Source organism: Mobula hypostoma, chromosome 19, assembly GCF_963921235.1.
Source record: "Mobula hypostoma chromosome 19, sMobHyp1.1, whole genome shotgun sequence".
Taxonomy (NCBI): domain Eukaryota; kingdom Metazoa; phylum Chordata; class Chondrichthyes; order Myliobatiformes; family Myliobatidae; genus Mobula; species Mobula hypostoma.
Genome location: NC_086115.1, coordinates 38,430,281 through 38,443,061, shown reverse-complemented (window position 1 = coordinate 38,443,061; position 12,781 = coordinate 38,430,281). Strand labels below are relative to the sequence as shown.

Sequence of the window (12,781 nt, the reverse complement as noted above, 5' to 3'; positions counted from 1 at the left end):
AATATTACTCCGCTATTTAAGAAGGGTGGGAGGCAGCAGAAAAGAAACTATAGACCTGTTCGCCTGATATCAGTGCTTGGGAAGTTGTTGGAATCGATTGTTAGGGATGAGATTACAGAGTACCTGGAGGCACATGAAAAGATAGACCAAAGCTAGCATGGTTTCCTGAAAGGAAAATCCTACCTGACTAACCTACTGCAGTTTTTTGAGGAAATCACAAGCAGGGTAGACAAAGGAGATGCAGTAGATGTGGTGTACTTGGATTTTCAGAAGGCCCTTGACAAGGTGCCACACATGAGGCTGCTTAGCAAGATAAGAGCCCTTGGAATTACAGGGGACAGCACTGGCTAATTGGCAGAAAACAGAAATTGGGACTAAAGGGATCCTATTCTGGCTGGCTGCCAGTTACCGTTGGAGTTCCACAGGGGTCGGTGTGGGGACCTCTGCTTTTTACAATGTATGTCAATGAGTTGGACTACGGGATTCATGGATTTGTGGCTAAATTTGCCGATGATACAAAGGTGGAGGAGCGGGTAGTGTTGACGAAACAGAGAGCCTGCAGAGACACTTAGATAGTTTAAGGGAATGGGCAAAGAAGTGGCAAATGAAATACAATGTTGGAAAGTGTATGGTTATGCACTTTGGGGGAAGAAATAAATGGACAGACTATTATTTAGATGGGAGAGAATTCAAAGTGCAGAGATGCTAAGGGACTTGGGAGTCCTTGTGCAGGATACCCTAAAAGTTAACCTCCAAGTTAAGTTGGTGGTGAAGAAGGCGAATGCAATGTTGGCATTCATTCCTACAGGTATAGAATATAAGAGCAGGCATGTGATGTTGAGGCTCTATAAGGCACTTGTGAGTCCACACTTGGAGTATTATGTGCAGTTTTAGGCTCCTTATTTTAGAAAGGATATACTGACATTGGAGAGGGTTCAGAGAAGATTCACAAGAATTATTGCAGGAATGAAAGGGTTATCGTATGAGGAATGTCTGGCAGCTCTTGGGCTATATTGCCTGGAGTTCAGGAGAATGGGGGGGGCGGGGGGGGAGATCTCATAGAAACATTCCGAATGTTAAAAGGCCTGAACAGATTAGATATGGAAAAGCTATTTCCCATGGTAGGGGAGTCTAGGACAAGAGAGCATGCCTTCAGGATTGAAGGACGTCCATTTAGAACAGAGATGCAGAGAAATTACTTTAGTCAGAGAGTGGTAAATTTGTGGAATTTGTTGCCAAGGGCGGCTGTGGAGGCCAAATCATTAGGTGTATTTAAGGCAGAGATAGATAGGTTCTTGATTAGCCAGGGTATCAGGCAGGGAAGTGGGGTTGACCGGAAGAATTGGATCAGCCCATGATTGAATAGCGGAGCAGACTCAATGGGCTCAATGGCCTACTGCTTCTAACTTATGGTCTTTATAGGTTGATAGATTACAGTAGTACACTGGGTAGCAATTGATGGGCTGATAATTCTGAGTATCATAGTGTTATGATGGGCCAAATAGCATACCCCTGCTCCTATATCTAATGGTCTTATGGTCTTATCAGGTTCCATGTGGTACCTTAAAAGAGTATGCTGTTCAATTAACTTTAATGTTTAGAATTCAGTTTTCAGTTGTGAACACATTAATATGAACTGAATGAGAAAATAAATGATCTCTTAATTTTTCCATCTTAACGTCTTCTCTTCATCCTGTATGTGGAAGAGGTTTTGTTGGCGTAAGAACATTTGCCTCCCTCCTCCTCTGCCAGGTCTACTCTTCCATTCAATAGGATCAGGGTTATCAGTTTTCCTCCATTAATGAAATCAAGGGATATTGGATTAGCGTCTACAGATCTATCAATCTCCTCTAACCTCTTCAGTTGAGAATTCTACAGATTCACTCCCCATCTTTTCATCTCAGTCCAGAATGCCCTATTCCTTATTTTGAAACAAGGTTCCCGTTTCAGAAACTCCAGTCAGGAAAACACTACTCCAGCATTTGCACTGTCAAGTCCCTAAAGAATTTAGGTCCCGCACATGACTATACTTATTGGGTGCAGTACCCAGCTTCTGTTCTTTGGCTGCTCAAAGTGGGAAACTTTGACTGCACACGAGAATTCATTCAACCACATCTGCTTTAAAAGGAACAGATGCAACATCAGCTTTAATTTTTCTCTATTCCTCTTCCCTTCGTATTATTGCTCCCCCTTAATAGCTTTTCAGAGTAACAAGAAGCTGAATTCCTGAACAGCAGCAGTTGAGATGATAAGAGTACTTGCACCTTGGTTAAAGGGTTTCAGAATTTATATTCAGTGATAATGAGAAATTACAAAAATTTCCAGGTCAGAATAAAATTATATAAAGAATTTCCAGCAAATACTACAATGCAATTAGTAGAAATATTAAGACACTGTGAATTACATTCAAATGAGCGAATGAAGGTGCTCTTCTGAATTCCCAAATAGACTATTCTCGACACAATTCACATGCTGACCACAACAAATATCCATTTGGACAAGGGAGTATGAGGACTAGACAACATACTTCCCTACTAATCATTTGAGTTTTTAATATTATGATCACAATAACTTAGTTTCTTAAGAGTAAAATTTAGTTTTATTGTACGTGCAATTCAAGGCAAAATTACATTACACAGTTCTGAAATGTTACATTGAAAGTAAAACTAAAATACTCAGTGCTAAATACCAACTCATTCTGAAAACACTTTCATTAACAAGACTTGAATTTACTTCAATCTGTTCTGCCATTCAATATGTAGCAAGATTCGTTTTGCACTTTGCAGATGGCTTTTGCTTTCCTTGCCATCTTTTATAATGCTATTTCCCTTCGCATTGCTTTTTATGTCATTTGCTTGCATGCAACTTTTACATAATAATGAAGGGAATACAATTAGAGTAAATTTAAAAACATATTTACATACATGTAATGATCCAGCAAGTTTTGAAGTGTATCCTCTTGGTCGCTCTTTATCTTTGAACCTGAATGCCATAGCATTCAAATCCTATATTTAAAACAATGGAAGGCTTTTACTAATTGCATGCTAAAAAAAAAATAATAAGTTATTCATGAGTTGCTATTGTTCCAGTTTCCAGAAAGAAATCCTTGGCTCTCGAGTTGCTGCAAGCATCAAAATAAGACACCGTACAACAGATGATGCCACTTCAAAGATCTAGATTTGAGCATTCCAAATAATAAAAATTCAGGCTTAAGTTCCAATGGCCAAATTTAACAATATGTCCGATCACCCAGGAAAAACTAAACAAATCTATGTGAAACTATCTGATCTTGAGTGGGATAACAGAAGGGTCCTGAGGCAAGCATCACATGAGAGAAGAAACAAAATCTCACACGTTTTGCATTACTACAGCCTCTGAGCAATCCCATCTAGAAATAAATTAGATGGCGGCAGGCTAAATGTAAAATCCCAATGTAGAATAGCCCATCAATATTCATTGCCTCAACCCATGGAAGTAACAAGGCAACCTGCAACTTTGGAACCATACTGCAGCAAAAGGTCTTCATGAATTGTGGGGAAACATTGCAAATCAAATTAAATCAATGCAAACCTGCCTTCCAAATGCAGCAAATATTATATATTATATAAATATTACATTACGTATATATTTCTTTACCATTTAATCTCAATCTTACTAGAAGTCTGGGAGCACTTTGCTTGACCATTCAGTAATATGTAATGTATTTCCATACTTTCAAAACTATGAAATGCTGAACATATAGTTTCAAAATCTTATTTCTTGAATATACATCGAATTATAATCATACCTCATTAACTCAAGGTTTTGAAACCTTAAAGTCCGAGCAACAGATGAACCAACAACAGTACAATAAATGCATATCCCTAAATCTGTGCAGAGGCCTTTAAACTTGGCTAAACTTGTTCACAAATCTAAAAAAAACTAAATAACATAATGACAATACAAAGAACACAAAGAAAATTCAAATGTAAAATGTGAATCTACACCATTTCAAGTTAATTTCTGCAGAAGTTTACAGATCAATTATTAACCTAGTTTACGAAAGAGCTTAGGCAGTAGCATGGCAGGTTAGTGCTACACTTTACAGCTTGGAGTGTTCCAGTTCCAGTTCAATTAATTTCAAGTTAATTTCTGCAGAAATTATTGCAGAAATTGTGGAGTGTTGGAGTGTTCCAGCTTGGAGTGTTCCAGTTCAATTAATTTCAAGTTAATTTCTGCAGAAATTATTGCAGAAATTCTGCAGAAACCATTTCAAGTTAATTTCTGCAGAAGTTTACAGATCAATTATTAACCTAGTTTACGAAAGAGGTTAGGCAGTAGCATGGCAGGTTAGTGCTACACTTTACAGCTTGGAGTGTTCCAGTTCAATTCTAGTGCCATTCTGTAAGGAGTCTCTGTACATTCCCACCAACACGGAATGTGCAGGTCTTCCTTGGAGGCTCCAATTTCCTCCCACAGTCCAATCACATACCTGGTAGGATAAATGGTCATTGTAATTTAGATTAGGGTTAATCAGAGTACTGGGGTTGCTCAAAGGATTAGAAGGGGCCTGCTCCACACAGTATCACTAAATAAAAAATAAAAGTAAAGTATAATTCCGAAAAAAATTCAAGGATCAAAGTCATATTTCATACATACCTTACATTCTTGGAAAACCCATTCTTGAGGTCCTTCAATTCGTAGTTTGGCAATATATTGGAACATGTGTAGAATTATATCTTCAACATGCACTGTAAAAAAGGGGACGGGGAAAGAAGTAATGTATACATCATTTGCAAAGGATGAATAAAGAAACATGGAATTAATTACTTTCTCAGCAGTTAATAAACAGACCTTCCAGCATGGAATATTAACTCACTCATGATTTTACTTCTGGTAAATTAGCATTTGCTTTTGTAAAATGTCCTGGAAATGTAAGTCCAGCAAAAATGACCTATTTACATTGTAAACCAATAAATGAGCATATGTGTAGCATGTGGAAAACTCTGAAGTACAAATTGGACAAAAGGTACAATGAAGAAACTACTTCGGATTTCCAGTATTTGCAAGTACAGTAAATGTAGAAACTTTCATCAAGTCCAGTAGAAATGACAAAGGGTTTTCCACCATAAAGATTAACCTTTTCTTTTTCCATTAATGCTTTCTCGCTTTAAGCAATTTCATTACTTTGTTTTAATTTCAGGCTTCACCTTAATCCAGCAATTATATCTTTGTAACATTCTTGCCTTACAACATGCTTTGCTTTCCTACAATATTTAAAAAGTCTGGAACACCTTTCTGCTAAAACTTTGACATGTATTGTAATAGATATTGCCCAGCTCAATACAAATTTATATAGCATAAAACCAATGTCTTCACAAAATATTTTACCATACTTACCTAGTCCTTCTTCAGTAAGATCTACATTAATGATGAAAAACATAAACCCTTTCGCTCCTTCTTTTTGTCCACCAACAAGTGTATTCACCCAACCTAATAACAAATACAGAAAGTGTTTGGTTGAGCAATTTGATTTTGAAAAACTAATAATTTCTAAAATGTTTTTAAAATATAGTTATTATTTATGGACTGATAATAATTTTAAATATCCTGGCTATTAGAAGAACTGAAAAATTAGCAGTTGGCTTCAGTGTTTAGAAACTAATAACAATATTATGTAATGGAACAAAATGCCAAAGCACTACCATACGCCATGCTTCATTAAATACACAATGATGTTACAGTGTGGAGTATTGACAGTACTCTCAAGTATCAAGTTATGGTTCACAGCAACATTATAGCTCACAAATATTATTACACAAAAGAATATATTCAAAGATGCTAATATGTTACAGTACAATAAAATGGGGTTTGTACACAGTTCCAGTCACATGGCTAGTTCTTGATTTCACCAAAGCTTCAAAAAAATAAAAGGAATAAAGAGCAAAGCTTCCAGACTCATCTGTACAGCAACAAATAGCCAGGTAAGAATAGATTTCAGCAACAAGAATTGCAATGTACCAATTTGGTTTTGGGATGCTGGAAGTGAAAAGTAAGCACAGATAAAAGGAACCGGAGAGAAACAAATCTTTAAAATATTAGAGACTTGGAGATTATCATAATGACATTTAGTTGGACATTTACCAAAGGAAATGAGCATTTTCAACATACGCAAAATGCCATCTTGAGGTCATTTGTCTTCTTGCGAATGGGAAAGACGGGAAAAGATAAGAAAAAAAAGGAGAAATGAGTATTGGACACTCCAAATCTCTCTCACAAGCTACTGAACATTAATCAAATGACCCAGTGGAGCTGACAAAGAACTTCACTCACTAATGTAAATCTAAGAAAACAGAAAAGTAAGAAGAGTTTCACAATCATCACCTTTAGACTTGAGTTCTGATAGAAGACTCCCTGGTCCTTCATGACCAATCAAATGTCCTAGATAATGACCTGGATTTGACTTGTAATATTTCTGTAGATCCGGTATTGGAAAAGTAACATAAAGATTTCGGATATCCTTGATAGGGACCACCTTATATAGTTGCTGAAAAACAATTAAGTGGTTTTATTACAAAGTTAAAAAAAATTCTGTTTGAATTTATATGATCAATGTATATATAATTTTAATATACTTTGTTGACAATGTTTTTCAAAAAGGCACTGATTCTATATATTTTCTGCAAAGCATGTGGAAAAACCAAGTCAAGAATGCACACACAATTTTCCTAAACAGGGCCTTCAGTCCATTAAGTCCGTGCCGAGCTATTTAAACTGCCTACTTCCATCGACCTGCACCCGGACTGTAGCCCTCCGTACCGTTACCATCCAAATATCTATTCAAACTTTGCTTAAACATTGAAATCAAGCTCGCATGCACTACTTGTACTGGCAGCTCATTCCACACTCTCACAACATTCTGAGTGAAGTTTCCCCTCATGTTCCCCTTAAACTTTTCACCTTTCACCCTTAACCCATGACCTCTCTTCGTATTCCCACCCAACCTTGGTGGAAAAAACCTGTTTACATTTAACCGATCTATACCCCTCTCCATTTTGTACATCTCTATCAAATCTCTTCTCAATCTATGGAATAAAGTCCTAACCTATTAAATCTTTCCTTACAACTCAGGTCCTCCAGGCCTGTTAACATCCTTGTAAATTTCCTCTGTACTCTTTCAAACTTATTTACATCTTTCCTGTAGATAGGCAACTGCACAGAATACTCCAAATTAGGCCTCTGCAATGTCTGCAACATCCCCCCTTCTGTATTCAATACTTATGAAGGCCAATGTACCAAAAGCTTTCTTTATGACCCTATCTACCTGTGACACAATTTTCAATTATTTTCTTTCAGCCACAACTCAGTGATTCCCACACAGGCATACCTACCAATCTCTAATGACGCTACAAAATCATCTAACTTATTCCACGTACTGCAAGAATTCAAATATAGCACCTTCAGTCCTATATTTGTCACCCTTTTAGATTCTGTTCCCATGTTACATTGCAACTCACATCACGGACTACAATTTTGCCCTAACATCTGCCTGTCCTTCCTAACTGTCTCACTGCATCTAGTTGTATGCTAACTCCCCAATCTCAGCACTATCATAATGACTCCCATCCCAATACCAATTCAGTTTAAACTCACCTCAACGGCTCTAGCAAACCTGCCAGCAAGGATATTGGTCCCCCTCGGGTTTAGGTGTAACCCCTCCCTTTCATGAGGGTCATACCTTCTCCAGAAGACATCCAGTAAGTCAGAAATCTTAAGCCCTGCCCCCACCACCAGTTCCTCAGCCACGCATTCATCTGTCAAATCATCCTATCCTATCCCACACTACTGCATGGCAGAGATTACTACCCTGGAGGCTTTGCTTTTCAAATCATCCAGATCATTTCCACTCTCCCCCTCCATCAGCCTATCACCCTCTCCCTCATGTGAATGTACCTATCACCTACCTGCTCTTACTCCACTCTTCCCCTCTCCTTTTAATTTTGGCTCCTGATGTGAGTTGGCAACAGCACATGACGAACGTCGAGCTCTATGACGACCTACCGATACTCACCACTAAAATCGAGGTGAGAAGACTGCAACTAGCGGGGCACTGTCTATGCCACCCCGAGCTACCTGCCAGCCTGATCATCATATGGGAGCCCAAGCATGGGAGGATGAACCCTGGGTGCCCTCCCAAGACTATGGTCAACATGCTCCTAGAAGACAGTGGCGCGACTAATGTAGGTGAACTGAACACACTGATGAGGGAGAGGGAGAAGTGGAGAGTCCATCATCATGCCCGACGCCGGCCCTCTAGGCCTGAGTCGACGTAGTAGTAGTTTTTTTTGCTGGATATCTCCCCTCTTCCCAGGCAGATGAAGAGTCTCGAACTAAAATGTCAACCACCTATTTCACTCTTAGGTGCCTGACCCCACTGAATTCCTCCAGTGCTTTATGTGTTGCTACAGAAAAGACTAATGTTTAAACTAGTGTTCAAATCAAACTCAAGACTCTTAGCTTCAACCTATGAGAAATGGTTAGAATTTTAATCACTGAGGGAAGCCTATGTTCAAAATTTGCTAAATTGAACAAACAGATTTTCATAATCACAAACAAGAAAAAATTTGCAGATGTTGGAAACCTGAGCAACACATAAAATGCTGGAGGAACTCTAGGCCAGGCAACATCTATGGAAAAGAGTAAACAGTTGAAATTTTAGGCCAAGACCCTTCATCAGGACTTCTTTTTTCTTAATTGTACTTTTTTTTGATTTCGTAATGGGGACAATAAAAACCATAAAACACAATCCAACTGGAATAGTGCAAATACCTTCAAGTGCTCTTCCTCGAATGGATGTTCGGTATATTCAGGTACAGGTACAGATTTGTTCTCCACCTCGGCAAACAATTTTACCACCAGGTCAGTCATCTCATCCAGGGATTCTGGAACCAATGTAGATCATTTGAAACACAATAAATCATAATTGTTATTTTTAAGCTCAAAGTAATATCATGCACAAATCCAGGTCAACTACTGGCATACTCTATTTTGAAGGTTATCTATAATTAGCAGCATAAGTAAATCCCTGAGCAAGAGAGACTTCTTTAAAAAAGTAACCTTAACTTATTTTAATTTCCTAGTATCTCTTCAATAAACTTGTCGAAAATTATAGTCCTCAGTAATTACTGCGTAGTTACTCTAACATATATTCCAAGAGACATCATCAGGGTATCTAGCAGGGAACATAATTTGATCGAGTATATTTAAGATTTGAAATTTTATGCAAAAACCTGAAAAAAATCTGCTTTGGTGCTACTTTAACGTAAGCAAGGGAGTAGTGCTCTGAACAAAAGGTACTCTTCCTCAGCTTTTTCCCCCAATTGGTGATAAATATCAACATTTTTATTTGGGAAAAATCTTTATTTTTCTACAGCACAAATCTGTGGTTCTAAATTGTGCTGATTAAGCAAATAAAGTCTTCAAAAGCAGTGCAACATCAATCTTCATACCCATACAGCATACAAGTATCTGTGCAAATTTCGTTTTGCTCTATGATGCATGTTCTACCAGCTCCCCACCAAGCAGACCACAGGAATACATTATTGCAGTCATTATTACATTTTCAGTTTTATTTTTTGACAGGGGAAGAATAGAGATGGATATGAAGAGAAAGAATTTCTCTCTATTCTGTTGTAATGAACTCTAAAAACAAATTATTCTTAATTTTGTTGCTTTCTACGGTCAGGTAAGTAACTAGGTTAGAATATCATCGATATGTAAAAAATAAATTTTGATTTCAAACTCAGTCCATTTTCAAGAACAAAATTGCTTAAAAACTTAATTTATATTATTTCTAAGAATCAACTGTAAATACCAATGCACTAAAATTCTAATTCAAATATTGCAAGGACAATAATTACTTTGTTAAACTGACCTACAAGTAACCCTCTTCTTACAATGCTCAAAACATTGATCAAATGTTTGTCATTAATCAAAAGTCGTGAGCACAAATAGAAGAAATATAAACTTTTATCCATTTGTTCAAATTGGTTGCAGTGTTAAAGACAATGTAACCCAATACTTCATGTACTAAAGCATCCAACTTTCTGTTCAGAAACCAATTAATCAAAATTAACTAAAGCATCTAAGAAAAAAAATTGTGAAATTTGAAATTTTGCCATGTCACATACAGGATGTCCACTTGATCCTGGCTACCCTAAATTAGTTCACTGTGTGCTCCCCATCAAACAATGAACTTACAATAACATGCTACTGATTGATAACAAAATCTCATTATGATCACAATCTTGATACTGTATGTATGTGTGTGTGTGTGTGTGTGTGTGTGTGTGTGTGTGCGCGCATGCGCGCGTACGGATACATGACACATGCATGCAGAAATAATGTTCCAGAGCAGAAGCACATTTTGGGAATCCACCTTATACAGCAGAAAAAAGTAGGTTATTTTACGCATTACCCTGTGAGCACTTCAAAGTAAAATCCATTCCCTGCTGAAACTCCCATTTCAAATAGTTTACACTATCCCACATATGAACCAGTTCCACAGCAAAACATGCCATGCTTCTAATATCTAGCATTGATATTATATTTTAAATCTGTAAAATCAACCAGAAACTATTAAACAGAATTATCCAACAAAACCTGAACACAAGACACTGAAGAGATTAGGACAATGGACCAAGCACCCAGTGAAGGAGGTAGATTACAAACCTTAAACGGCAAAAAAGAATAAACCAAGAAAGCTTTGGAATTAGAATTAGAATTGTTTTATTATTGTCACAAGTACCAACGTACAGTGAAAAGCTTGTCTTGTATACTGTTCATACAGATCAATTCATTACATGGTGCATTGAGGCGCTACAAGACAGTAACAGAATGCAGAATAAAATGCAATGTATGTAGATAATGAGGTGCAAGTTCATAATGAGGTTGACTGCAAGGGCAAAAGACCATGTTATTGTACTATGAAGCATTCAATAATGATACAACAGAGAGCAGCTACAGTTAAGCCGTGAGGTACATGCTTCCAGGCTTTTATATGTTCTGCCCAATGGGAGAGGTGAGAAGAGAGAAAGTCTGGGGTGGATGGGGTCCTTTACCAAGGCAGCGCAAAGTATAGAGAGTCCACAGAGGTAGGCTGGTTTTCACAACGTACTGAACCGTGTCCACAATTCTCTGCAATTTCCTGTGGTCATGGACAGAGCAGTTGATATTCTAATCCATTATGCATTCAGACAGGATGCTTTCAATGCTGCATTGATAAAAATTGGTAATGGCCAATGGGAACATGCCAAATTTCTTAAGCTTCCTGAGGAAGTAGATGCATTGGTGAGCTTTCTTGGCCGAGCCTTCTTCATGATTATTTAAACATGAGTTATTGAAGCTCTCAGTTTCAGCACCATTGATGTAGACAACAGCATGTGCACTACCCTCTTCCTTTTCATAAATGACCAGCTTTTCTGCTTTCTGTACTCTAACTCAGTTATTTGAGATACAGCCCATTACAGTGGTATCATCTGCAAGTTTGACCAGAATCTGGCCACACAATCATGTGTGCAAGGATTTGAGCAGGGGATGAGGAGACAGCCTTGCAGGGTGCCAGTGCTGAGAATAATCATGGCAGAGGTGTTGCAAGTTATCTTTACTAATTGTGATCTTTTGGTCCAAGAAGTTCAGGAATCAATTGCAGAGGGAGATGTTGACTCCCAAGTCTCGGAATATGGTGATGAATTTACAACACAAAGCACAAGCAACTGAAGGCATAAATGCCAAACGTAGGAGGATTAAGAATCAAGTATGTACCAGACAGTGAAAAACACAAACCTCAGGGGGTAGATAACAAGGTGCAGTAAAGTCATTAAGGCCTTTGAAAACAAATATAAGAATTTAAAAGTTAACACGTTCGAGCAACAACCATATAGATCTAGAACTACCGAGCTGATGAACGAGGACTTGTCACAAATTTGGAAACGGGCAATGGGTCTGGATAGAGGAACGTTTATTTATGAAGGGCAGAAGGGACATCAGCCAAAGAAGCATCTGTAAATGGGCTAAAATGTGAATAATTCAGGCCAACCATCCCTGTATTTCCTTCCCCACCTCCATCTACTCTGACAAATGTAAATCTGCATTCATCTACCATACAGATTTTACAGTTAATGCAACTTATCTGTTCATAGAAAATTTGCCAAAATCAGTTTATCAGACAAAAAAAAAACAATTTTCAACCCTGGCTCTAGACAAAAATAGAAACTCACTTTGCAGATTTAGGAACTAGGAATGATCAAGCAATTAAAATAACTGGGTTACCCAAATACATTTGTTGTTGACAATTATACTGAGCAACTTAAGTCCAAGACAGTTAGGTATTTCAAGATTTTCAGTAAAGCAGCTAATAAGCAATGCATTGGAAAATGAAAAATTATATATTAGCTTAAGTATTACTCAATATTAGACTTGCCTCGCCCCAGCACACAGAGAGCCATCAAGTTTGATGAATAGTTTGCTGAGTGGAATTTCAGGAGCTCTTGTCGTACATCAATACCCATCTCAGCTGGCCTAGTTTCCAAGGTCAACTTGTTGCCTAATATTGAAAATAAAGTTAGTTTTAACCAGATGATAAAGTGGATCATAGCTTAATCTGCACTGCATTTTTAATAATACAATTGCTGTTTTCTGTACTTTACATCACACCATACAGTTTGCACTGGCTTATATTTCAAAAGGAGCAGCACCTTGGTTAAATTACCAGATTGAGACACAAATTCAAGCCCCACTATGG

General features: G+C 37.7%; 1 protein-coding gene across 2 annotated transcripts in view; it reads right to left on the bottom strand.

The window, feature by feature from the left end:
* The window catches only part of ide (insulin-degrading enzyme), a 114,690-nt gene that overhangs the window by 72,405 nt on the left and 29,504 nt on the right, over positions 1-12,781 (bottom strand). For both annotated transcript variants that reach the window (XM_063071724.1, XM_063071723.1), the window contains exons 5-10: positions 12,461-12,583; positions 8,809-8,921; positions 6,364-6,526; positions 5,380-5,472; positions 4,639-4,730; positions 2,925-3,005 (exon numbers count right to left, since the gene is read on the bottom strand). In XM_063071724.1, coding sequence (XP_062927794.1) covers positions 2,925-3,005; positions 4,639-4,730; positions 5,380-5,472; positions 6,364-6,526; positions 8,809-8,921; positions 12,461-12,583 — 665 coding nt within the window. The remainder of the gene's footprint in view (positions 1-2,924; positions 3,006-4,638; positions 4,731-5,379; positions 5,473-6,363; positions 6,527-8,808; positions 8,922-12,460; positions 12,584-12,781) is intronic.